General features: G+C 42.1%; 4 protein-coding genes across 5 annotated transcripts in view; all 4 read left to right on the top strand.

Moving 5' to 3' along the window:
• The window catches only part of LOC105834468 (headcase protein), a 161477-nt gene that overhangs the window by 64785 nt on the left and 69116 nt on the right, over positions 1-27576 (top strand). The gene's annotated exons all lie outside the window — the stretch shown is intronic.
• On the top strand, positions 3033-8015 carry LOC118645428 (solute carrier family 2, facilitated glucose transporter member 8-like). Its single transcript, XM_036286482.1, has one exon. The coding sequence runs from the start codon at positions 6794-6796 to the stop codon at positions 7166-7168; it is 375 nt and encodes a 124-aa protein (XP_036142375.1). The 5' UTR covers positions 3033-6793; the 3' UTR covers positions 7169-8015.
• On the top strand, positions 8441-8833 carry LOC118645429 (facilitated trehalose transporter Tret1-2 homolog). Its single transcript, XM_036286484.1, has one exon. It carries the CDS (start codon positions 8513-8515, stop codon positions 8798-8800), a length of 288 nt encoding a protein of 95 aa, XP_036142377.1. The 5' UTR covers positions 8441-8512; the 3' UTR covers positions 8801-8833.
• Positions 8888-10881, top strand: LOC105840801 (facilitated trehalose transporter Tret1-2 homolog). Its single transcript, XM_028189349.2, has 2 exons — positions 8888-9076; positions 9411-10881. Exons 1-2 carry the CDS (start codon positions 8923-8925, stop codon positions 9710-9712), a joined length of 456 nt encoding a protein of 151 aa, XP_028045150.2. The 5' UTR covers positions 8888-8922; the 3' UTR covers positions 9713-10881.

Here is a 27576-nt window from a genome sequence, read left to right as displayed (position 1 = left end):
GTATATCAGACACACGCGATTTAAATGGAACATGTAAGAAATTTACAATCATTTAAATTTCTTAGAATTAACTATTTATTAGACTTACAATTTGAAACTAAACTTATCTGCATAGTACTCATATTATTTACGTTATGCCATGTGTAACATTATTTTATCATGACAAGCGGATAAATTGCAGTCTTTCTTGATTTGTTCATCTTGAATCGGAATTATTCGTAATCGTTTGCGAACATAGCTCTCTTTTTGTCCACTTGCCGTGATCGATTGTACAAGTTTCTGCTCTGATAAACGGAACATACCAATGCGCATTTTATTTTTGAATTCTGAAATGTTCACTCAGTTGTGAAAAGCAAATCAACCATAAGAATTGAATTTAATATTACCTAGCTTTATTGCATTTATTACATATTTTGTATAGTTTTGTTTTGGACGTGTTTTCTTCGAAAGCAATATTCACAAATTATATTTGTAAAGAGATAATTTATTCAATTTTATATATATTTACGTAACACGCATTAATTATTATACAGTGAATTTATGGGCTATATGAATCTGTGAATTAAATTCTGCAGCAATCACGTTCTTTTGCGTTACTTTTATCACTAACATTTTTGTTTCTTTTATTTGCAGGTAAGGAAACATCTTTGCTTGTGCAACTAGAAAACTTATGTGAGCGGTATGAACGGAATGTAAGTACATGTATTAAGTACATTCTTTAGTTCCTTGACATTTTCGCATCTCGGTCATTCACACTTACACTAAAGAAATAAATTGCTGATCAAACGGACTATGGCGATTTTAACGTCGCAACAATTTAAGATTTTAATTCGCATTCAAGTACTGGTTCAGTGATCACAGCGAGTTATACAGTACCGGTCAACGTCGGAATGCCGATCGAAATTTTAATATCAAGATCTCGACGTGTCGAGCAAGTTTGACTTGCTTGCGACAGACGCAAAAACGTGTTTCGATTGTACGCAACGTGTTCAAATATGCAAAATTATATTCCCCAATAAGCGAAAGACTAGAGGGGAAAGAGCAGGCCGGTTACCTGCTGAAAAAAATCCTATTGCGTCCTATTGCGCGAAATGAATTCAATTCGGTAAATAATTCCAGTTCTTAATCTGCACTCGCGTATCGCAAGCGTCGCAAACGCTACGATTAGCAACCCGCGAGAGTTTGCAAACCTTCGACTTATACGTCGATGTTGTAGCGGGAGTCGGCGACAACGACCGACTTCAAGGTAGCTGAGCGAGTCAGCCGCTTATGTAAGTCGGTTAGAAGTCGCATATGCTCGCTAGAAACCGATGAGCGAGGGAGATCTGAGAGAGAAAAAGAGGGGGAGAGAGATCTGATCATTAAATGCGCTTGCTTCTTTCCGAGAGGCCTCATTAACGCACACGTACGCGCGATTGCGTTTAATTATTATTCTCGGTTGAGCCTTTCGTGACGCGGTTGGCGCCGCGGATCATCGAACACACGCGGATTATCGCATGTTTTCAAAGTTGCTTCGGCTGAGATAACGCGATAATTGATTCCGACGGGATGCCTCGCGTGTTCCGTATTGAGTTTTTGCCCGCCGTAAATGGACTTCTGTTATTTATAAACCCCGACACTTTGTGCACTATTTTCACTAGCGATAATTCGCGGATTCTATTTACGCCGCGGGTACCTTCGTAAATTTCCCCGACGGGGAATCGAGGTGTAAGTAAGTGCCCGCCGCTCGCTAATTTGCCGGACTAATTACTCACGGCCGCGCGTAACGGTTCGAACGAGAGGTCGAGGTCTTCTTAGGCCACGACTTAGGTACTTCTCGCATTCCGCCGCCGCAGAGTGCTGCCGATCGAATTGCACTCGCAGCTAATTGAAGCGTTATCGCGCCTCTCGCGCCGGCGGGCTATTTCATACTTTACAACTTGCGGTTAAACGTTTCTCGTCTTACAGCTTCTCGATTCGCGCAACTGCATAGCAATCGCTGTGGCTACCGACCTGTTCTTTCCTCCAGGCAGGTGGAGGTGACTGTAGTAGCTCTATGGCTGCAGGGAAATCCGCTTTCAGGAACTTGCCGACCGACTTCGTGGTTAACACCGACACGTGCTCGTTTTATCCGCAACCTGCCACGACTCGTATATCGTATAATTCTTTGCGCCTCTCGAAAGAGAGAGAAATTTATAATGCAATTATTTACAATTGTTGAATTTTGAAAGCTGGATTCAGATCGAGCGAGCGTGCACAAACAGACACAAATAGACAAATTAGTAAAATCTATTGAGTAATGAAATAAATAAATTAAACAGATAATGAATGAACGGATGAACAACTTGCTTCAATAAGCGCGGATGATGTCATTGTATTGGCGGTGCCGTTGGCATTCATTGAAGCTAGTTGTCCAGTCTCTTTTTTTCCGTTCCGGCTTACCTGATTTGGATTCGATTTTAGGCGATTATTATTGATAATCTTTTCAATTGTCCGACGTTAACTACGGCATATATGCAGTGACAATTTATTCAGCCGGCGCGATGCAATTACTTGTCTATTACTTTCTTTATGAATATATATTATGATTTTTAAAATTTGGGCTTGTAAACGGGAAAGGATATATGCAAAAATATTATTCGCATAACTTCGAATAGTCAAACGATATTTGTTCCCTCTTATGATATTGGCATTTCGACGAGAAGTAATTGTTTCGGAAAACTGATAGAGTCATTAATTTTCATTTTCCTGAGACCTTTATTAAACTTTTCGTGTGTTGTTATATCTATGCGGTTTATCCACCGTTAACTTTCGATCGAACGTACGACGTCGAAGTCAGCGAAAGCGGGAGTACCGCGGCCTCGGGGTCGCACATTTAAATGCAAATGCACTTTTTACTTATATTTATATGCAAATGAGCTTTTCTCACGGTGAGAGAAGAGGACCCGGGAACTCTCTCTCTCTCTCTCTTTCTCTCTCTCTCTCTCTCTCTCTCTCTCTCTCTCTCTCTCTCCTCTCTCTCTCTCTCTCTCTATCTCTCTCTCTCTCTCTCTCTCTCTCTCTCTCTCTTTCTTCTTCGAGAGAGCGCGCGACTTGCTCGAGAGTCATCCTCTCCGCACTTGGTCTGTACGCAAAAAGCCGCCCGGCACGCGATGCCGGAAGACAATTATTACATCGTCCGCGCAAAATGCTCCTCGCGCGATTAAGCGAAATTGTCCGCCGCAATTTGGAGAATTTTAATCGTCGGCTGTGATTGCGACTTGTCGCACTTGCGAAGGCCAATTTCAATGACCAGTTAGGCCTCACGGCATATGATTTATTGCTTATTACTTGCTGTATCATTAAAATACAGCGACGCGCGACGATTTGATGCAAGTTATTACAGAATAATCCGAACGTCCCGGGTAAGACTAGGTTCAGGTGCAACTTCGCGTGATGGCACGCGGCGATTTATGAAAATGCGACGTTTTTCCTTAGATAGGAGGTTCTCTGTCCTTTAGACTGCTTGGGAAGCAGTAAGAAAAGTGACTGCATGGGTTTTTGAACGACTATTGCTCTATTATAGATAAATTCACGAGGGCGGCGGGCAGTAACGGGGTGAATTCTTCATACGTCGGGGGAACAATATGCTCTCGAGTTACGGAGAATTTTTCTCCAGGCACATATTGCGACGGCTCTTATCGTTTCACGTTAGGGGAATTCCATTTGGAGACATCGTGCGTTTTTTTTTCTTCCTCGCGTTCGTTATATTCGAGCCACAGCCGATCAAGATTCATACATACACGACGACGAGGTTCTTTTATCGTTATGGGTTATCAGTCTAATTCTCTTCGCCGGTTGTCGTTCGCAGAAATAGGATTACTTAGCCGGACTTGATTTCGAACATCTGTCTAATTTTCATACAAATTGACGTGAGCAAAAACCGTAGTAGCAAATGTCGTTAGGATACTGAAATGTAGAAAAACAATCTCATTTGCTCATTAAGACATACGCGTTATGTAACGTATTTACCAATCATTCTCCATTTAAACGCAGTCATTTGTCAAACAATCACTGAATGTAACAATGTAGATTATGTAGTGCCTATTGACGTGCGGTAATTTAATTAATCGAAGACATATGTAAATGATCATCGCAATTGAAGAGTTTGCAGGAATAACACGGCAACCTTGACTGCAAATCGAATTTCGTATGAGCATAACGTTTCATTCCGTGAGATTGATATCTACGCAGTTTAATTTTTTTTTTTTACTATTATTAGAGTGCTATTGGTGGAACAACATTGACGTACTCTTTTACGTAATCACACATGCATTACGCGGAACAACAAATCGATGGAAGCTCTATATCTGCACTTATAGATTTATTCTATTTCGAGAACAAAGTTGATTTCGCGGATGTATGTTTGTGAAACTTTAATTACGGGTTACGCGTATTTAAATCCCGCGATAAGCAAACGTTGCCTTACACGTCGCAAATACACTCGTTATCTTGTTTAATATGTTTTCTATTGACGCGTATATAATTTGCAGTGCACATTGCGTATCAGGGAAAACGCGTATCGATATACATATCGCAGTGCCATTTATCGATGACCGTCGTCACGGTCATTGAACGTGTTAATCGAATATCTGGTAAATGGACGTTGCCGCGGCTTTAATTACGTTACGTATTGAAACTGCGCGTTTGATATGTTACGATGACACGCTCGTGGTGTCTCTCATTAGTAATCTATCCGTGCAAGAGGATGTGTTTTTAAATTTTTAAATTCAGTACGAGACACATACATACATGTACAATACAGATGACTGCCACGCAGTGTCGTGCGCCGTCACGTGACAAATAAACGTCTCGTTTCCGCTCTTGTCCCTATCGACCTACCGTTTTAGGCCGGAGGAGACTGACTCCTCTTCGCTTCTCCGAGGAGTCGATCTGCAATCCGAAAGTTGTCAGGCGCACATCGCGCAGAGCCTTAATGGAATTTGAATGTCGTTAGCCGAAGTAACCGGGCGTAAGGAAGGGACGTTATCCCCATTTACCTCCGTCGCTCTGTACAGTACGCGAGAGAGACTCGCCAAGTTTATTGGAGCACGAAAATACGCTCGCTTCGTCGATCGTGTCCTTTGGTAGTTTAGGATCGTCTGACACTTGCTTGCGAGCCCGCGGGAACACGGCGCTGTAATTAGCGTGTCCGTTATGTCGTTTCGCCATTAACGCTCGTCTTGCATGTGCGCGACACAAAGACGGTTATTTACTTAGTTCTGGTTCAAAGGGATCTCTCGGCGACAGAATGTCCGAAATTGACGTCCGACCGAGAGGCTGGTTCTGTAATTTTCTTGAATCTTACCTTTTATTTTTGATAACCGTTGATTATTTCACTTCTAACTTTTTCTTATAATATTATTTATAAATTATAATGTTATTTATAATATTATTTACAATTTATTTGTTACAATATTATTTGTTATAATATTTATAATTATTTTTAATGTACCGCGTAGAAAAGTGAGCGAGAGAACAGAATAGCGATTAGAAGCGAAAATTTCACCGCGTGAAATGATCATTTGGCAATCACGCGTATTATGACGCCAATTCGGAGTAATCCACAGCAATCTTATAAAACCGACCGTATAAAAGGTCTCGAAATTCCGCTTGAATAGAATTTGTACGGAACGGCGAGGAAGGATGAAAAATGAAGAGAATGGAAAAGGCTTCTCGACATATATACTGGGTCACGAGCGCCTTACGACTGGTTTACGATTAGCCGATTTTCCATTCCTCATGCTCTCTATTGTGCAATGCGTCTAACTGCAACGTTGGGATAATGATGCACTGCATGCGTGACTTGATCATTAGATTAGAAATGAACACAGTGAATTGAGGGAGCTGCGTGATAGTTTCTGGGTTGTATGCATGACAAATTTTTTATTGTTTTTCCGCGGTAATGTTATACAATAAAAACATGTTTACGTTTAACGTACACGCGATTTGACTCTACATTAGTGCCGTAGAATCACGCCGTTATGAAAACGGTAATAATGGAACCGTCATATATCTTTCTTTTATTAGAATGAATATAGCGGGGGACATTAAAGAAGAATGAATATCGCTAACGAAGCGAGGCGAAGGAGGGCGCAGTCGTTTCTCTCGATGGTATGCCGAAAATCGTCGTTTAACCGTCCCGACAAATCGCTAAATGAGAATGACGGAGAACGAACGGAGTTCCACCGCCGAACTTTACCGTAGGAGGATTCACCAGTACGCCGCTGCTGCCGCAGGTTTCCCCCTTTGCGTAAGATAGTCGATTTCAGGGGAGCTGATAAATTTTTCGGGGTAACCTTTTTTTTTTTTTTTTTTCTTTTAAATCTCGCGATACATTCGTGCGCGACGACGCGTTTGCGTGCTAAATTGCGGCTCATCAAACGATGTGCACGACGTTGAGAGTCAAGGGGTTAATGACTGTGAGCAATCGCACGAGTCGTCGTCGCGGCGACAATGACGGGCGACAACGGCGAATGCGGCTGGGAGAGAACACGCGGAGGGCACACATTGGAGAACATGTCGGCGGAATTATTAAATGCCGCCGTAGCGCTATAATGAACATCCGGTGAGAAAGAGAGAGAGAAAAAAAAGAATGTCGGACAACGGGCAGGGCGCGGAGGAAGCGTCGTTTCAAGTGCTTTAAAGAACGGCCGCGGTTACGGACGCGCCGGTTACGGGGCGAACAAATCGCCATACGTGTAACGTAAATTCCTGATGGCCGTGTGGTGTTCGCGGTCAACGAACTCCTTTCCTTCTTTCGCGAGCAGCCTGCATGGGTGGATTCTCGTTGGGATGCGGCCTCGGTTGGAGCGCGCCGTGCGTCGAAATATTGAGGAGCCAGTTGGACGACTTCAAGATAAACGTGATCGCATCGGTGTTCCCGATAGGCGCGGCGCTAGGCACTCTCACTGTGCCCCTGCTGGTTGACAGGATCGGCCGGAAGTGGACGATGATGGCCTTGGTGCCGGTCTTCGTCGGCGGCTGGATTCTGCTGATCTGCGCGGGCACGCTAGTGCCGATGTTCGTACTCGGCAGGATCGTGACCGGCGCCTGCGGCGGCATGTGCTGCGTCCTGGCGCCCATGTACTCCGCGGAAATCTCCGAGAAACATATCAGAGGTAACATATCGCTTTGCCTGCGCGATTAATCCTAGACTCTTGCAAGTAGCGCGGGTTGAGTCATTTGTTTACGGTATATTTGAGTAAAATACATCTTGTTATTCATTTCAATATGGTATTTATTAAAAATACATTGTAGCATCTCTAGTACGCAATACATTGGCTAATATTGACTAAGCATTAGTTATATTGGGAGTGCATTTGTCAATGTTATCAATATACGGTCAATATTAGTCGTAAAATATTGGTTGCACAAATTTCATGCAATTAATATGTAATATGAAAAATTGAATAATCTAACATTAGTCCAATATTAAATCAATATTGAATCAATATTACTGTTAAATAAGGTGAAGCGTCTGCTTTAAAATATTGGACCAATATTGGGGCTATTGCATTTACATTACTTCCTAATATTATGTCAATGTTTTATGCTACTAGGTACATGTAATCCGTATAAATAGATCCATTTAAAATACACTTTGTCGTGAGATAAAAACAATTTGGAATGCGGATGATTCAACGTGTAATAATGACGCTTAGTCCGTAATGTGGATAATCGGGACGCGGAATAAGACGGCTTGCTGAGTGATATTATTAGTGCCTATCATCGTTCAGCACGAGCTCGTTCTCCTTGCATCGCTAATGCGCGTGTACGCGATTTACCGTCGCTTAGCCGAGCGACGAGAGGCAAAGAAGAAGTAGCAGCTTCATTATGCGGTTCTTCCTTTCCCGTAACAGGGACGACGGGCGTCTTCTTCCAGTTGCTGCTCGTGCTCGGTATACTGTACGTGTACTGCACCGGTTTCACGCGAGATGTAGTCGCGATATCCAGCCTCTGTTGCATCGCGTCGATCGTGTTCGGCGTGGCGATGGCTTTCATGCCGGAGAGCCCGTTGTTCTACTTGACCAAAAATAAGGAAGAAGACGCGCGAAAGTCCATGCGATTCTTTCGCGGCCCTGATTTCGATATCGAGCCGGAGGTGAACGCGTTCAAGGTTGGTTAAAATCATCGCGATGACGTCGTTACAACTTTGCTGCTTAATTCTAAAGATTTTTTAAAATTTTCGGCAACTAAATAAATTTGCATATGATTTATTTATTTACTTGATTTAATTTTTTGAGATACACGGAAAGATTATCTGTAATACTTTATATTTAAATACATTAGAGCGAATGTAAAATTTTGAATAGATAACAGATGAGAGGTAACAAGTCTGAGTAGGATTAAGAAATTTTCTTAGCTAATTAGTTTTTTTTTTATTTTTTTTTATTTTATTTTTTTTTTTTAATAAGAAATGCTTTATTTAGTTTTGTTAATAACAGAATCGGTAATATAACTTATTATTTTATGCGGGTTTTTATTAATTTATATGTCCGCGAATGGGAGGAAACAGGAACAAGTGGAGAGGAGCAAGTTTCAGAGAGCAAATTTCTCGGCCTTCATGAGCAAGCCCGTGTTGAAGACTCTAGGCGTGGCCTACGGTCTAATGTTTGCCCAACAATTCAGCGGCATTAACGCTATAATATTCTACGGTTTAACGATCCTCGAGGCGACGGGCGTCGGCATGGAGTCGCAACTGGAACTGGTCATATTCGGCATCGTCCAGGTGGTAGCTTGCGTGGCGGCGGCACTGTTGACCGACAAGGTTATACTTTGATAGGTTTAGTGTGATGTCGAATCATGATGTTTCACAGATTTCGCGATCTCTATAATTTATCTAACGGCCGGCTGGCATTACGGATGTGATCGAAACATTCGCAGCTGGGACGCAAGGTACTCATGGTGGTCTCTCTGATGATGATGTGCGTCTGCTTAGCGGCCTTGGCGGGTTTCTTCGTCCTGAAGAGCTATCAGGCAGAGCTGGTAGATCATATGCACTGGCTGCCACTTACGTCGGTGTGCATCTATATACTCTTCTTCTGCTTCGGAGCTGGTTAGTAATAACTATGCGCGACGAGTGGGCTCGGATCGAAGGTGCACTTGTATTGATCGACCTGTCAGAAAATATCCTATATCTTTCTTACGAAGAAGAAACCGGGAATTGTTACGTCACATCACGTATTTATCCTTGTATCCCTTTGGAAGTTAAATTTTTTTCTTGTAGTTTACGTTTATGCAACTCACATTCTCTGATCAGAATTTTCATAGATTTGCGTTTCCGACGAACATGTCTGTATACAGAACGAGCTAAATTACTTTGCGATGATAAATGCGTTAAACGTGATCGTTAAGTAGCGTTAACTTATTAAACGTTCGATTTACGCTAGGTCCAATTCCGTGGGCCTACATGGGCGAGATTTTCCCTACGCGCTTGAAGGGTGCAGCGTCGTCTAGCGCGGCTTTCTTCAATTGGCTACTGGCATTTACGGTTACGATATCCTTTCCAAGCGCCGTTGAAGTGCTAAATAATGCCGTGGTGTTTTCCTTCTTTGCCCTTATGTGTGGCCTGAACACCTTATTCGTGATTTTCTGCATGGTGGAGACTAAAGGCAAGACATTTACGGAAATTGAGCAGGCATATGGGACCCACGTGCCCGTGCAGAACGAAGAGCCTCTTGGCACGGAGTGAAGCGAAGAATTTCTCACGATAAAGCCACCAGTCAAACAGGCAGAAAAGCTTCACATGGAAAACGAACAGCGATGAGAAAGGCGGGATTTTTTCGTCACATCTTTATTTGATTATACGGTTTATTCAATACATCGACATTGATCAGTTTTTTGATCGTCGATAATACACAATATTATACTTAATATTACAAAGATGAAAAATCCCGAAAGCCGATTTGTAAAAGTGAGCTATTAAAATAAGCGGCGTTTTTTAATTTTATGATACTATTTGTACTAGAGTGATATAAATTCAAATGTTGATGCTTGAAAAGTAATTACAAAAAATGCTTACGTTATTTAATTTGTTTAAGAAATGTGACAGAGAATTCTCAAGAATTTTAAGAATTACATGGAGAAAATTTTATACTAAAAATGATGATAAAGTGAGTGCAGACAAAGAAAAGAATTATGAAAGTCTTATTATATTTTTTACCAAAGTACGATCATATTTACAGTACACTAATGATGTAATTCTCTGAAACTTCTTCTCATGGTACGTGGCTATCGTATGTAGAAATTTTTTATATAAAATTTTCTCCGTATGCACGTAGTCGCATATAATCAACACTCCCTGGACGTTTTATCATACAATGATTTAACCAGTCGTTTTGCTGCTTGGAGTTTAAATAATTTCGCCGTGGGCGTAATGCCGACTAAAATAATTTCTAGATAAATGAATTCCTGACGGGAAGTGGAACGCGCGATAAGCGGCGGCGAGTGAGATCGCGAATGTACGCGCGGAGAGGATGCGGATAGCTAAACTTGAACCGCGATATTATATGCAGTGCTACGTGCATGATACGTATCGTGCGCAGTCATTGCACGCGTATGGCCTTGGCCGAACTGTTGGGAATTAATGACAATGCTTCCTGCTGCCGTTCTATACTGCTATTTTTTATTTAATCGAAATGGAAAATCCAATTTGACATTTTATCTCGCAATTCGCGAATTATCATTGTTTCCGCCGGGGAGAAATAAACGCGATGACGAATATTGTCCGCGAATTGAAAGAAAATAGTTATTTTAGCGGAATTATTGTCGATTTTACGAGACCACCATTTTCCGTTAACAAATACAAAATTTATCCAAAATGGTCCATCAATTTTTCGACGCGGTTAAAAGTAAAAAAAAGATAAACATTTTAATACGTTATGCGAATTACACAGTTATAATTTTAAATTTTGCATAAGTAGCTATAACCCTTGTAATAAATTCTGAATTTTTCTCTCCACTTTAAATTATCGTATATGGCTCTCTCGATCGATGTCAACGACGACGACGACGATGATGATAATGATGATGATGATGACTCCGACGCGTTCATTTGTCATGCAGCTGCCATCGCTCGGTAGACGCTCGCTTTCATCGATTATGCATTCGAATTTATATTTATGAAGCGTCGTATCGTAGTGTCGCGCGCGCCGAGGAGTGTCGTCGCACTAATAATGTCGCTATAAACCTCCCGAGCATCAGTAACGCGCTGCGACTCCGCATTACGTTCCTGCCCGCCGCCTACTCGGGATTTTCTATATTATGCGATTGCACGTTTCGCGGATTTTTCGTGGACGTACAGACAAATACGTCCTTGGATTGTTGTTATCAAGCTTGAGCTCTTTCGCACAATCGACTGATCGATCATTCGCAAGAAGACGTGCATTTCCCTAATTGTTATAAATATTTGTAAAATTAATTTTTATCGTTTTTTGCGCCTCACGCCTAAACGCAGAATACGATTTCCACCAAATTTGGCTGGAAATATCTTGTCGTAACGTACAATCGAATGATCAATCATTCGCGAGAGGACGTGCATTTTCGTAATTGTTATAAGTAATTAAAAAATTGATTTTTGTCATTTTGTGCGTCTCACGCCTAAACGCAATGTACGATTTCCACCAAATTTGGCTGGAAATATCTTGTAGTAACGTACAATCGAATGATCGATCATTCGCGAGAGAACGTGCATTTTCCTAATTGTTATAAACATTTAAAAAATTAATTTTTATCGTTTCGTGCGTCTCATGCCTAAACGCAGAATACGATTTCCACCAAATTTGGCTGGAAATATCTTGTAGTAACGTACAATCGAATGATCGATCATTCGCGAGAGGACGTGCATTTTCCTAATTGTTATAAACATTTAAAAAATTAATTTATATCGTTTTGTGCGCCTCACGCCTAAACGCAGAATACGATTTCCACCAAATTTGGCTGGAAATATCTTGTAGTAACGTACAATCGAATGATCGATCATTTGCGAGCGGATGTGCATTTTCCTAATTGTTATAAACATTTAAAAAATTAATTTATATCGTTTCGTGCGCCTCACGCCTAAACGCAGAATACGATTTCCACCAAATTTGGCTGGAAATATCTTGTAGTAACGTACAATCGAATGATCGATCATTCGCGAGCGGACGTGCATTTTCCTAATTGTTATAAACATTCAAAAAATTAATTTATATCGTTTCGTGCGCCTCACGCCTAAACACAGAATACGATTTCCACCAAATTTGGCTGGAAATATCTTGTAGTAACGTACAATCGAATGATCGATCATTCGCGAGCGGATGTGCATTTTCCTAATTGTTATAAACATTTAAAAAATTAATTTTTATCGTTTCGTGCGCCTCACGCCTAAACGCAGAATACGATTTCCACCAAATTTGGCTGGAAATATCTTGTAGTAACGTACAATCGAATGATCGATCATTCGCGAGAGGACGTGCATTTTCCTAATTGTTATAAACATTTAAAAAATTAATTTATATCGTTTTGTGCGCCTCACGCCTAAACGCAGAATACGATTTCCACCAAATTTGGCTGGAAATATCTTGTAGTAACGTACAATCGAATGATCGATCATTCGGGAGCGGATGTGCATTTTCCTAATTGTTATAAACATTTAAAAAATTAATTTTTATCGTTTCGTGCGCCTCACGCCTAAACGCAGAATACGATTTCCACCAAATTTGGCTGGAAATATCTTGTAGTAACGTACAATCGAATGATCGATCATTCGCGAGAGGACGTGCATTTTCCTAATTGTTATAAACATTTAAAAAATTAATTTATATCGTTTCGTGTGCCTCACGCCTAAACGCAGAATACGATTTCCACCAAATTTGGCTGGAAATATCTTGTAGTAACGTACAATCGAATGATCGATCATTCGCGAGAGGACGTGCATTTTCCTAATTGTTATAAACATTTAAAAAATTAATTTATATCGTTTCGTGCGCCTCACGCCTAAACGCAGAATACGATTTCCACCAAATTTGGCTGGAAATATCTTGTAGTAACGTACAATCGAATGATCGATCATTCGCGAGCGGATGTGCATTTTCCTAATTGTTATAAACATTTAAAAAATTAATTTATATCGTTTCGTGCGCCTCACGCCTAAACGCAGAATACGTTTTCCACCAAATTTGGCTGGAAATATCTTGTAGTAACGTACAATCGAATGATCGATCATTTGCGAGCGGATGTGCATTTTCCTAATTGTTATAAACATTTAAAAAATTAATTTATATCGTTTCGTGCGCCTCACGCCTAAACGCAGAATACGATTTCCACCAAATTTGGCTGGAAATATCTTGTAGTAACGTACAATCGAATGATCGATCATTCGCGAGAGGACGTGCATTTTCCTAATTGTTATAAACATTTAAAAAATTAATTTATATCGTTTCGTGCGCCTCACGCCTAAACGCAGAATACGATTTCCACCAAATTTGGCTGGAAATATCTTGTAGTAACGTACAATCGAATGATCGATCATTCGCGAGCGGACGTGCATTTTCCTATTTGTTATAAACATTTAAAAAATTAATTTATATCGTTTCGTGCGCCTCACGCCTAAACGCAGAATACGATTTCCACCAAATTTGGCTGGAAATATCTTGTAGTAACGTACAATCGAATGATCGATCATTCGCGAGCGGACGTGCATTTTCCTAATTGTTATAAACATTCAAAAAATTAATTTATATCGTTTCGTGCGCCTCACGCCTAAACACAATACGATTTCCACCAAATTTGGCTGGAAATATCTTGTAGTAACGTACAATCGAATGATCGATCATTCGCGAGAGGACGTGCATTTTCCTAATTGTTATAAACATTTAAAAAATTAATTTTTATCGTTTCGTGCGTCTCATGCCTAAACGCAGAATACGATTTCCACCAAATTTGGCTGGAAATATCTTGTAGTAACGTACAATCGAATGATCGATCATTCGCGAGAGGACGTGCATTTTCGTAATTGTTATAAATAATTAAAAAATTGATTTTTGTCATTTTGTGCGTCTCACGCCTAAACGCAATGTACGATTTCCACCAAATTTGGCTGGAAATATCTTGTAGTAACGTACAATCGAATGATCGATCATTCGCGAGAGGACGTGCATTTTCCTAATTGTTATAAACATTCAAAAAATTAATTTATATCGTTTCGTGCGCCTCACGCCTAAACGCAGAATACGATTTCCACCAAATTTGGCTGGAAATATCTTGTAGTAACGTACAATCGAATGATCGATCATTCGCGAGAGGACGTGCATTTTCCTAATTGTTATAAACATTTAAAAAATTAATTTATATCGTTTTGTGCGCCTCACGCCTAAACGCAGAATACGATTTCCACCAAATTTGGCTGGAAATATCTTGTAGTAACGTACAATCGAATGATCGATCATTCGGGAGCGGATGTGCATTTTCCTAATTGTTATAAACATTTAAAAAATTAATTTTTATCGTTTCGTGCGCCTCACGCCTAAACGCAGAATACGATTTCCACCAAATTTGGCTGGAAATATCTTGTAGTAACGTACAATCGAATGATCGATCATTCGCGAGAGGACGTGCATTTTCCTAATTGTTATAAACATTTAAAAAATTAATTTATATCGTTTCGTGTGCCTCACGCCTAAACGCAGAATACGATTTCCACCAAATTTGGCTGGAAATATCTTGTAGTAACGTACAATCGAATGATCGATCATTCGCGAGAGGACGTGCATTTTCCTAATTGTTATAAACATTTAAAAAATTAATTTATATCGTTTCGTGCGCCTCACGCCTAAACGCAGAATACGATTTCCACCAAATTTGGCTGGAAATATCTTGTAGTAACGTACAATCGAATGATCGATCATTCGCGAGCAGATGTGCATTTTCCTAATTGTTATAAACATTTAAAAAATTAATTTATATCGTTTCGTGCGCCTCACGCCTAAACGCAGAATACGTTTTCCACCAAATTTGGCTGGAAATATCTTGTAGTAACGTACAATCGAATGATCGATCATTTGCGAGCGGATGTGCATTTTCCTAATTGTTATAAACATTTAAAAAATTAATTTATATCGTTTCGTGCGCCTCACGCCTAAACGCAGAATACGATTTCCACCAAATTTGGCTGGAAATATCTTGTAGTAACGTACAATCGAATGATCGATCATTCGCGAGAGGACGTGCATTTTCCTAATTGTTATAAACATTTAAAAAATTAATTTATATCGTTTCGTGCGCCTCACGCCTAAACGCAGAATACGATTTCCACCAAATTTGGCTGGAAATATCTTGTAGTAACGTACAATCGAATGATCGATCATTCGCGAGCGGACGTGCATTTTCCTATTTGTTATAAACATTTAAAAAATTAATTTATATCGTTTCGTGCGCCTCACGCCTAAACGCAGAATACGATTTCCACCAAATTTGGCTGGAAATATCTTGTAGTAACGTACAATCGAATGATCGATCATTCGCGAGCGGACGTGCATTTTCCTAATTGTTATAAACATTCAAAAAATTAATTTATATCGTTTCGTGCGCCTCACGCCTAAACACAATACGATTTCCACCAAATTTGGCTGGAAATATCTTGTAGTAACGTACAATCGAATGATCGATCATTCGCGAGAGGACGTGCATTTTCCTAATTGTTATAAACATTTAAAAAATTAATTTTTATCGTTTCGTGCGTCTCATGCCTAAACGCAGAATACGATTTCCACCAAATTTGGCTGGAAATATCTTGTAGTAACGTACAATCGAATGATCGATCATTCGCGAGAGGACGTGCATTTTCGTAATTGTTATAAATAATTAAAAAATTGATTTTTGTCATTTTGTGCGTCTCACGCCTAAACGCAATGTACGATTTCCACCAAATTTGGCTGGAAATATCTTGTAGTAACGTACAATCGAATGATCGATCATTCGCGAGAGGACGTGCATTTTCCTAATTGTTATAAACATTCAAAAAATTAATTTATATCGTTTCGTGCGCCTCACGCCTAAACGCAGAATACGATTTCCACCAAATTTGGCTGGAAATATCTTGTAGTAACGTACAATCGAATGATCGATCATTCGCGAGAGGACGTGCATTTTCCTAATTGTTATAAACATTTAAAAAATTAATTTTTATCGTTTCGTGCGTCTCATGCCTAAACGCAGAATACGATTTCCACCAAATTTGGCTGGAAATATCTTGTAGTAACGTACAATCGAATGATCGATCATTCGCGAGAGGACGTGCATTTTCCTAATTGTTATAAACATTCAAAAAATTAATTTATATTGTTTCGTGCGCCTCACGCCTAAACGCAGAATACGATTTCCACCAAATTTGGCTGGAAATATCTTGTAGTAACGTACAATCGAATGATCGATCATTCGCGAGAGGACGTGCATTTTCCTAATTGTTATAAACATTTAAAAAATTAATTTTTATCGTTTCGTGCGTCTCATGCCTAAACGCAGAATACGATTTCCACCAAATTTGGCTGGAAATATCTTGTAGTAACGTACAATCGAATGATCGATCATTCGCGAGAGGACGTGCATTTTCCTAATTGTTATAAACATTCAAAAAATTAATTTATATCGTTTCGTGCGCCTCACGCCTAAACGCAGAATACGATTTCCACCAAATTTGGCTGGAAATATCTTGTAGTAACGTACAATCGAATGATCGATCATTCGCGAGAGGACGTGCATTTTCCTAATTGTTATAAACATTTAAAAAATTAATTTTTATCGTTTCGTGCGTCTCATGCCTAAACGCAGAATACGATTTCCACCAAATTTGGCTAGAAATATCTTGTAGTAACGTACAATCGAATGATCGATCATTCGCGAGAGGACGTGCATTTTCGTAATTGTTATAAATAATTAAAAAATTGATTTTTGTCATTTTGTGCGTCTCACGCCTAAACGCAATGTACGATTTCCACCAAATTTGGCTGGAAATATCTTGTAGTAACGTACAATCGAATGATCGATCATTCGCGAGAGGACGTGCATTTTCCTAATTGTTATAAACATTCAAAAAATTAATTTATATCGTTTCGTGCGCCTCACGCCTAAACGCAGAATACGATTTCCACCAAATTTGGCTGGAAATATCTTGTAGTAACGTACAATCGAATGATCGATCATTCGCGAGAGGACGTGCATTTTCCTAATTGTTATAAACATTTAAAAAATTAATTTTTATCGTTTCGTGCGTCTCATGCCTAAACGCAGAATACGATTTCCACCAAATTTGGCTGGAAATATCTTGTAGTAACGTACAATCGAATGATCGATCATTCGCGAGAGGACGTGCATTTTCGTAATTGTTATAAATAATTAAAAAATTGATTTTTGTCATTTTGTGCGTCTCACGCCTAAACGCAATGTACGATTTCCACCAAATTTGGCTGGAAATATCTTGTAGTAACGTACAATCGAATGATCGATCATTCGCGAGAGGACGTGCATTTTCCTAATTGTTATAAACATTCAAAAAATTAATTTATATCGTTTCGTGCGCCTCACGCCTAAACGCAGAATACGATTTCCACCAAATTTGGCTGGAAATATCTTGTAGTAACGTACAATCGAATGATCGATCATTCGCGAGAGGACGTGCATTTTCCTAATTGTTATAAACATTTAAAAAATTAATTTTTATCGTTTCGTGCGTCTCATGCCTAAACGCAGAATACGATTTCCACCAAATTTGGCTGGAAATATCTTGTAGTAACGTACAATCGAATGATCGATCATTCGCGAGAGGACGTGCATTTTCCTAATTGTTATAAACATTTAAAAAATTAATTTATATCGTTTCGTGCGTCTCATGCCTAAACGCAGAATACGATTTCCACCAAATTTGGCTGGAAATATCTTGTAGTAACGTACAATCGAATGATCGATCATTCGCGAGCGGATGTGCATTTTCCTAATTGTTATAAACATTTAAAAAATTAATTTATATCGTTTCGTGCGCCTCACGCCTAAACGCAGAATACGTTTTCCACCAAATTTGGCTGGAAATATCTTGTAGTAACGTACAATCGAATGATCGATCATTTGCGAGCGGATGTGCATTTTCCTAATTGTTATAAACATTTAAAAAATTAATTTATATCGTTTCGTGCGCCTCACGCCTAAACGCAGAATACGATTTCCACCAAATTTGGCTGGAAATATCTTGTAGTAACGTACAATCGAATGATCGATCATTCGCGAGCGGACGTGCATTTTCCTAATTGTTATAAACATTCAAAAAATTAATTTATATCGTTTCGTGCGCCTCACGCCTAAACACAGAATACGATTTCCACCAAATTTGGCTGGAAATATCTTGTAGTAACGTACAATCGAATGATCGATCATTCGCGAGCGGACGTGCATTTTCCTAATTGTTATAAACATTCAAAAAATTAATTTATATCGTTTCGTGCGCCTCACGCCTAAACACAGAATACGATTTCCACCAAATTTGGCTGGAAATATCTTGTAGTAACGTACATTCGAATGATCGATCATTCGCGAGCGGATGTGCATTTTCCTAATTGTTATAAACATTTAAAAAATTAATTTTTATCGTTTCGTGAGCCTCACGCCTAAACGCAAAATATGATTTTTTATGAATTTGGAATTGACATGTGAATTTTATTAATGCTAATTTTAAATTTGTTACTTTTTAAATTATAATCAGTGAAAACTCGACAAAATCAGTGAAAAATACACGTTCTTTCAGTGATAATGCACTAATTTTGGTGTGAAAATTAATGGCTATTCGCTGATTATTAAAATTAATAATAAGTATGTTACCGTAGTAAATACTCAGTAATTGTGATTTAAAGAGTTTTTAATATTTAATAATAATTAAGATGCTTTAATTATATTTAGTACTTATCAGTTATTTGAATGATAATCAAACAATAATTTGAAATATTCGAATTTTACCGTTACGGATAGACGATTGTTTTAAAAAAGCTGAAGATAAAAAATAATTCTCTCACTCTGGTGATGATATATGTATACTGTTGAGATATTCGTGACAATTTCGATGGAGCAATCTGTATCTTTCGCGTTTGCAACGAAGACTGTACCAACTGAACGTCGAGTCGACATATGTGACATGTTGCCGTGCCGAGCCCGGACGTTCCGAATAAATTTCACCAAATAGAGCCGAAACTGCGTGAGAAGGGCAGGATGACAAGAAGGGAAGGGAGTCGTTGGGTGCGCGCGGAGCGGGCGGGCGGACACCAGACGAGTTTTTCGCGCGGGCAGACGCGGTTCTTTATCCGTGGGAAGAGGCCAGACTTCTGGCGTGGCCTGGCTCGATGAACTGCCATGATAAATAACCCTGAAGAAAAATCGCGGACGTTGGCGTTGGCGCTGGCGCGATCGAGAGGCGTGAAGTCCGGATTCGACACGCTTCTTCTTCGGGGCCGATCTCTTTCTCACACACACACACGCACGCACACACACGCACACACACACACACACACACACACACACACACACACACACACACACACACACACTTTCTCTCTCTCTCTCTCTCTCGCTTATCTCGTGTAGTATCGTCGTCGTCGTCGTCGTCGGGATACAATCCCGTCGCCGAGACCCCCCGTGTGTTCGTTACTGACGCATTAATTTGTCGAGTACAATAGCCCGCGAGTTTGATTATCGTCATCCTCGGCAAATTACGGATGCGTCGAGGCGACGCGAACACGGCACGCAGCGCTGCATAATTTAATTTTATACACGAGGCTCAACGACGAGCCTCGACATGATATCTCCGTTATCTCAAATCACTCGTAGTGATTCGTTCTTAATCTCTACACATTTACACTCTTTAGATTGTCGAATATCGTTTTACAGTCACGAAAAAAAGTTATAATTGAGGGCGAACGTAGATAAAGCTAGATGAAGCGTCATCTAATCATTGACCAGGAGGCGGGATAAATTTCGACAGAAGTACCTCGCTCGTAGCGGGAGCTGCGACGTGACTCGCAAGCGTATCCGCGCAAGTCGCCGTTAAGGCGAACGAGAAAAATCGCGTTCTCTCGCCGCTAACCGCGCGGCGAGATTTTCTTTTCCGCGTCCACGCGTAGAAGAAGAGAGCCGCGACGTCGCCGAGCGGCTCTAACGAGCAATAAGCGATATCGGGATACGCGGTTCCCATCTGGCCCCGGTACTCGAACTCCCGGCGGCATTTCCCGATGAGGTTGTCGCCAGACGGGAAATAAATAAATAGAAAGCATGTCGCGCGCGGGCTGGTCCCGACCGACTCGTAGGAAATTGACAGCAGCCGGAACGTCGGGGCTGTGTGTGTGTATGTGTATGTGCATATGCTTCTCACATACTACATTTCGTTCATTGGGAATACGGAGGACGACGACCGTGCCTCCGGGGCGTCGTCGGACATCGTCGTCTTCACGAATCCGACTGATATTCAGCATCCACGAAGTCGCGCGCTCGTTCGAGCGACAGGGACGAGTGATCGGTGTTACTCTCCTTCTCTCTCGCTCGTTTTGTCTCTTGTATGTGTTTCATGAATGTGAATGTGGCTTTCCGTCGGAAGCGAATTGTGTTCCGAGAGTGTCGGATGGACTTCCCGCGCTGTTCGACGCTGCTTACGGAAAAGCACAACGCGTACGCGATTTGGGAAGCGGGCCGCGTAAATGCACGATGATATATAATCACCGTTTTGCGACTACAATGTACATGCGCTTTGGTTGTACGCATATTTGTTAATTGAAGCTTAATACTCCCGATATCTGGTTACGCGGTGTGCAACGCAAATTGATTCGTTCATCAGTCATCACGTGCTGCAAATGTAATACACATTACTAATATTGTGCATTATGTTTGCGTAATATTGCACAAAATTGTGCGTCTATCAGTGCAGCTAATAATTCGTGAATCGTCTGAATTACAAAATTGAAATTTCAATATTGAGAGAAGAAAATTATTTAATTTTTCTCGAAAATACAATTGTGTCGCAGAGTTAAGTTTCTTTAAATGACAAACTTAGTAAAACTTGGATTCTTTCTACGAATATTCGTGAAAATGAGAAATTTGTCGAAAAAAATAATTCCCTTTTTTTTTATACCTCGTCATTGAGGGAACCGAGCGTTTAAAGGGCGAGACAGATAAAACTCGCCGATATTTCCTTAATTCGCGCGCACCTTTAGCGATTCAGACGTGAACTGATGCATACGCGTTTTCCCTCTCTTTCTCTCTCTCTCTCTCTCTCTCTCTCCCCCCATCTCTCTTTCTCTCTCGTCGCGACCCACACGCAATCTGCACTTCAAGGCTCTCGTGCCCCCGCACGCCGATGACTTGGCGGACGATACACGTTCGCGTAGAGCTCGCGTGAGCACTCTCACGTACGTACATGCGTGCGTACGTGCGTTCGTGCGTTCGCGCGCCCACCCTCCCTCCCTCCCTCCCTCGGCGTCGGAGAAGTTGCACACTGCACCATTGCACGGTCGACCGTGGGGCCAACGGCCTCTCTTCGCGTGGTATCGCCGCGCCACTCGCTCGCTCGCTCGTAGCGACAGCTCGCCGCGCGCGACCCCGGGGAGAGCCGAAAAGAGCCGCGAGAGACTCTTTCTGCTACCAGCCTTGCCCGTTAACCGAGCGCTGCGCACGGATCGAAGTTAATCGTTTCGCCGCTACACAACGACATTGTACGAAGCGTTAATTACAATAAGTCTTTGCGAATGACATGTGCTTGATTACAATGCGGCGTTGTGTTAACAGCGTCGTGGCAGCACGCCTCCTCCGTTAAGTCCGCGAAAGCGACCTATAAATGCGAATTGCGCGCCGAGGCATTACGATAAAGGAAGGGAACGCGCGCGGGAAGTATATTACTAATTGTTATCTCGTTTTAGCCAGCTGGCTTTCCGCGCGACTTTGCAATACAAACAGTTACGCCGTGTTGAAATGTGCATCAGTGTGAAATATGCGGCGGCGCCGGTGACCGTCATTCCACGTCGCCGCTAACCGCAGGTTTTTTTTTTAATCGTTCTTTTTTCCTATCCGGTTCTACGCAACTCGTATCATTCGAGCAGGAGGGGGGGGGGTGGTAATATTGGATCGCGAACATAATGAGCCGCCCGTATTGTCAGCGTGCATTTCCGCAGGAGACCTCGCTTTCGTTTCATCGGGTAGTATCTCCGGGGAGCCCGATACCGTCGTCGTCCGTCCTCCGGTATCGGAGGGTGAAGGCGGCGGGTGAGTTCCATAAATAAATTGACCGCAGAAATAAGCGCGTATCGCCGATATATTAGCATTACGCGTTATGCCGTGCTCGCGCGCACGTATGCGTTATCGCGCAGCTGCTATCGCGCGCTCCCTCGGAGAGGAGAGGAGGACGTCAATGGAGCTGCTGTGTTCGACTCTCCTCTTCTCCTTCTCCTGCTCCTCAACGCGGCCGATCCCTTTATCGTCGCGCCGATGGAATAAAAAGAAGCCACTTTACACGCGAATTCAATGGGCGTTGCGCGCGCGCGCGCGCTATCGCCTCGCATTCTTCTCGCGTTCTCTTTTTCCTCCCTGGTTTTTCCTCTTTCCCTTTTTTTTCCCTTCTCTTCTCTTTTCCGGGGGTCTCCTCCGGTTTCCCTCGATCTTGCGATCGCCGAACCATGATCTCGCGAACAGAAGGATACTCGGCGATCGACACATTTACTCTTTAAAGCGAGGAACGAAATTGAATCAAAATCTGAAGAAGAGATGTGAATATTATGCTTTTCTAATTTAAACTGTCTCGTTCGACGATGCTCCGTGTCGTTCAAGTCGGGTTACTTTATGCCACGCTGAAACTCACAATATAATGCATATTGTATTCGGCGCACGTGTAACTGTAAATCAAAGTATAGTTTCTTAAGGTGGGTGTATGAATAAGAGGAGGAAGGAGCGTCATCTCTCACAAAATTTGCATCTTCAAAAATCTTTTCACTCCCGAGCGGCGGCGGAAGTGTTGCACTTACTCGGCGTTGCAATATCATTGTGCCCCGTCGTCAATGGGCGTCTTTGTTTTCGCGAACCCGTCACGGTTTTTTGTGTCGCTCTTCTTTTTTTCTTCTCTTGCCCACATCGATGAGCGCATCCTCCTTCGTTAACAGACAAGATTTATTTATTCAGATTATTGCGCGATTCTCTTGCCGCGCGCTAAATGTGGAATTCACGATACGCGTTCTTATGCACGATGCAATTCATTGCGTTTATCTCGTATATTACCTTCTTGCAAAAAGTCCGCGTTTAATCAATTGGCGTAATAACTCGTATTTGCGCGCGAGACAGAGAGAGAGAAACGCGATTTATGTTAGCAGTGACAAATACATCTAGAACGATTAATATTAATCAAGGGACGACAGTGAAGTGCGTGCATATACCTCGCGTTTTGTATCGCGCGATCATGATGATGGATTTTAATATTCCAACGAGGGTGCTTACCGCGCCATTTATCAAGGCAATCAACGGTGTAGTGGTAGTATCACGTGTGTACCGAGCATAGAAACATATAGAGTCGTGTGCGGAGCGAAATATCTTTTTTTTTTTGTTTTGTTTGCAGAGGACTTGTGAAATCGTTGGCCGGCGCGCGTGCAGTTAGCACTCTTTATTAATGCCGTTTCGTTTCGGGGCTCCGATAAGCGATATTTATTAAAGCCAACGACCGTAACGTCCGCACGCATTACGAGGCGTGTATCGGCTTCCGGCGAGTTTGTGGCGCGATGTATTATTATGCATTTTCTAACTTCCCTATCGATAAACAGGCGTTCGAGAGACTGGGAATCGACGCGACGGAAGCGGAGCCTCGCGTTTGACACGCGAATTTGTTTTCGTTGCGACCGTTGTTCGGGCAACGGTGCGCGCGTATCTCCGTGCGACCCAATTGCATATAGCGTGTGCGCATCTGCTTCATGAGCGCAGCCTCTGCGGGACACTTGTACCGTTGTCGATACGGCTGCGATTCGCGCCATCCGGTGGAACGGGCTCTCTCTCTCTCTCTCTCTCCCCCTTCCTCTTCTCTTCTTTTTCTCCTCCGAATCCCTTTACGAGGACGACGGCGACGACGATGAAGAAGAAGAAGACGACGACAACATCGACGGCGATAGTCTGGCTCGCCCGATCGATTTCCGATCGCCACGTAAACCGGTCCTACCCGTCGCTCGAGTGATCTGGAACTTTCCGATCCCCGAGGTAGTAAAATGTATCGACGTGTAGATTTTTACTCAAGGAAAATTGATCGGCGCACGAAGCGACACGTATATCGAGTTACTCGCGTGCGGTTCATCGTGCGCAATTTGCCTCGGACTCGTCCCATAAACGTTCGCGATTCAATTCTTCGACATACTATTCATTATCCGATATAGGAAAATTATGCGATACGCATAATTAGTTTTCGTCGTAACGGGGGCAGAAGGGGCGGAAGGAAGCGCGATCGTTTCCATGCAAAGATTACGCGTCATCATTATGCATTACGTATTTGCATACGTATCGTAATGCTGAAAATATTGTTTACGGGAGTCGCACATGCGTGAAACGGAGCGCCGCAGCCCGTCGTTTGTATATTGGCGCAACAGCAGGTGCAATAGGTGATACTTAATGACGCTTTATCACGCTGTTTCCTCCGATTTACTTTTTCTGATGCTCCCTTCCGGTAGTTGATGGTGTAGCACACGGCAATATCGCCACCGGGAGAGAGAGAGAGAGAGAGAGAGACTGTGCAGAAGATAAGGCTCGGACAGGAAATATTGCGAAGCACGGTAGCTGTAGCAATTGCATCGCACGTCATTAAACGCGCTTTACTCCCCCTTCCGCGCGGCGCACACGCATTTCGACATATCTCAATTATTTCGCTATTACGATTACGGCATTATTCCCGACGCATTGCCGGCCGTCGAATTGCGGCAACCGATTTCATTGCCCGACGATGCACGAGGATGATCGCGATCAAAGCCGACTGCTGCTGCAACGTTGCTGCCGCTGCTGCTCGCGTGATTAATGACGGTTCGCCGATTAGCCCTAACGTGCAACACATTTGCTAATGTTGGTCTTGGTAAGCACGACATTTTTCGAATTAGCAGCGAAAATCTCCAACGTGTCTTGCTCGCCGACGGTGTACGTTTCCTGCTCCGCTGGATGAAATATTCCCGCAGATGTCGGGGCCGCTTTTAATTACGCGCCACGGTGTGTCGGGACAAAAGGAAGACGTGTGCAGGGGAGGGGGCTACGCGTGCACAGGATGTTGAAGTACGGTGAAGGGCGAGGAAAAAAAAATATGTGGCCATAAAACATTCGTGCAATAAAACTGCCTGCAACAACGGGCAGGCCTGCATATTTTAAGAAATTAATTTGTCGAAGGACAAATTGCCTCGCTTTACGAGACGCGGGAGCGAGAGAATGCGAGCGAGCACTCGGTGAGTTTAGCCTTCTCAATATCTTTTTTCTTTATGTGCGCTCTCTCTCTCTCTCTCTCTCTTTTTCTCTCTTCTTTGCTGATTTTTCTCGAGAAGGGTGTTGGCAGTAAGAGGAGGAACAAAGGGGGGAAAAGCGTGGCGATTCCTGTTGGTGTTTGTGAAGGGACGGCGCCGTGGAAAAGTCTGTTGTGGCTAATTTGCGCGATCATAAATCTTCTCGCATCGCGGTGTAACTCTCATAGCCTCGTTGAAATTTTGACTCGGAAAAATAATAACCACGCAACAATATTTGCAAAGAGAGATGGAAATTTCGCGAGTATAGGGGGGGCGGGCGGAAGAAATGTCTGGTTTGGGGTAAAATATTTTTCTTTTTCTAAAAATATATCGGAACTTCGTTCATTTCAACCATTTGGTATCGAGCCGAGACCGTAGCGGATGATTATGCAACTTTTGTTGGAGAATGTGCAAGAATGATCGTCGTCTTAATTAAACTACACGTCAAATAAAATTTGATGAAAATCGCGCCAAGGACTGGATCAGCTGTGAACGTCTTGCGATATTGGATTGATTTATCGCCGCTCTCACAATTCGAATGACGGGCGCCTCCTCATCGCGGCGGGAAAAAGAGGAGAGAAGAACGTTGCGTCTCGTCTCGGCTCGTCGAGGCGACAGCCTCCCTTTCCTCGACGCGTGTATGTACGTAATCTCGCATCCAGTCAGCAGCGCGCGCGCTCGTGGAAAGAAACGGAGAACTCACATTATTTATGCCTCTCTGCTTTTATGGATGTAGGAAACAGCGACTTACCCGTTGTATAAACCGGAGTATCTTCGTCTCGTTCTCTCCGCTCGTGCTTTAACTTATCGGGCTCTTTTTTTCCTCGCTTCCCTCCCTCTCTTTCGATCCGCGATCTCTCTAAATTGAGAGGGATGCGTTTTCGCTCAGTCGTTCGTCTAATCGTCACTGTATATTCTCGCTTCGCTGATGTGTTTCTCGAAAAATTCGAAGCGTTTCACTTGGAAAGTGTTTCACGGAAAGTCTAATAAATACATTTTTCCGTCCCTTCTTTGTTAACTCACGCTTCAAGCAACATAATTAATAAATATAGTAAATTAGTTGGAAGTTATATAAAAAGTATCGACTTTTGGAAAAAATTAATTCTTTATTAGTATATCTCAAATTAAATATTGAAAATTATATGGAATGTTCTGTTTTTTATATAAGTTATTATTATTTAAATAAGACAGAAATATACTTCTTGGGAAAAGAATTGGCACATTTTTTAATTAGAACGATGAATCTTTCGAACCACGAGAATAAATTTAGTACAGAAAGGTTAGTTGCATGTATAAAATACACAATTTTTTTTATTTATTCACACTTTATTTACAATTTCAAATACTATACAAGTATTAAAAAAGCAAATGATGCCTATAATTCACAAAAATACATTTTACGCGATAAATGTGAATATCATGTGCGGACGAGTTCGGCAAGACAAATCATTCGAGTTTAATCTTACAAACGGATTAAATCACGTTGCACGAATCGTTTGAACGTTATTCCGCCGGATAATGGCGAGACATAAAGCACGCAAGAATATCTGATGTAGGCCCATTAGAATGTTCCGCGGGATATCTTTGTCAGCAGCGGCGACAAAATCGGCGCGGCAAGGTCGGCCTCTTTCGCGTCGGCGTCTTCGCCCTGTCCCTCTCATTTCGCGCCGAGAGGCAGAGAATCAATCTCCGACGCGATCTTAGAGCCTGTGAACACGTTCACGCGTGGCATCACGCACGGAGGCCCGGCCGTGAGCCGCGCCGCGTGCACACGAATCGCTTTATGTGGCACAAGGATGCAGCTCGTCTGGGTCATTACTGTGTCGTGTTCCTCGCGTCCCTCGCCGACACGCTTATACATATCGGATTGCTCTGTGGTCCCACACCACCATGTAACGCATGATAATCCTGTCGTTGGTGCATGAGGCTCTCGATGCACAATGCAATTCCGATCCGTGGCATCGTGTTTCGTAGATGCGGTCGCGCAAGTCGATTTCACACGAATTAAAAGGAGACGCGCGAATCAATTTTGAAATTATCGTTCTATTTT

The sequence above is a fragment of the Monomorium pharaonis genome, chromosome 4 (assembly GCF_013373865.1).
Source record: "Monomorium pharaonis isolate MP-MQ-018 chromosome 4, ASM1337386v2, whole genome shotgun sequence".
NCBI lineage: Eukaryota > Metazoa > Arthropoda > Insecta > Hymenoptera > Formicidae > Monomorium > Monomorium pharaonis.
The sequence above is the reverse complement of the archived record's forward strand: the minus strand, read 5'-3'. Positions and strand labels throughout refer to the sequence as shown.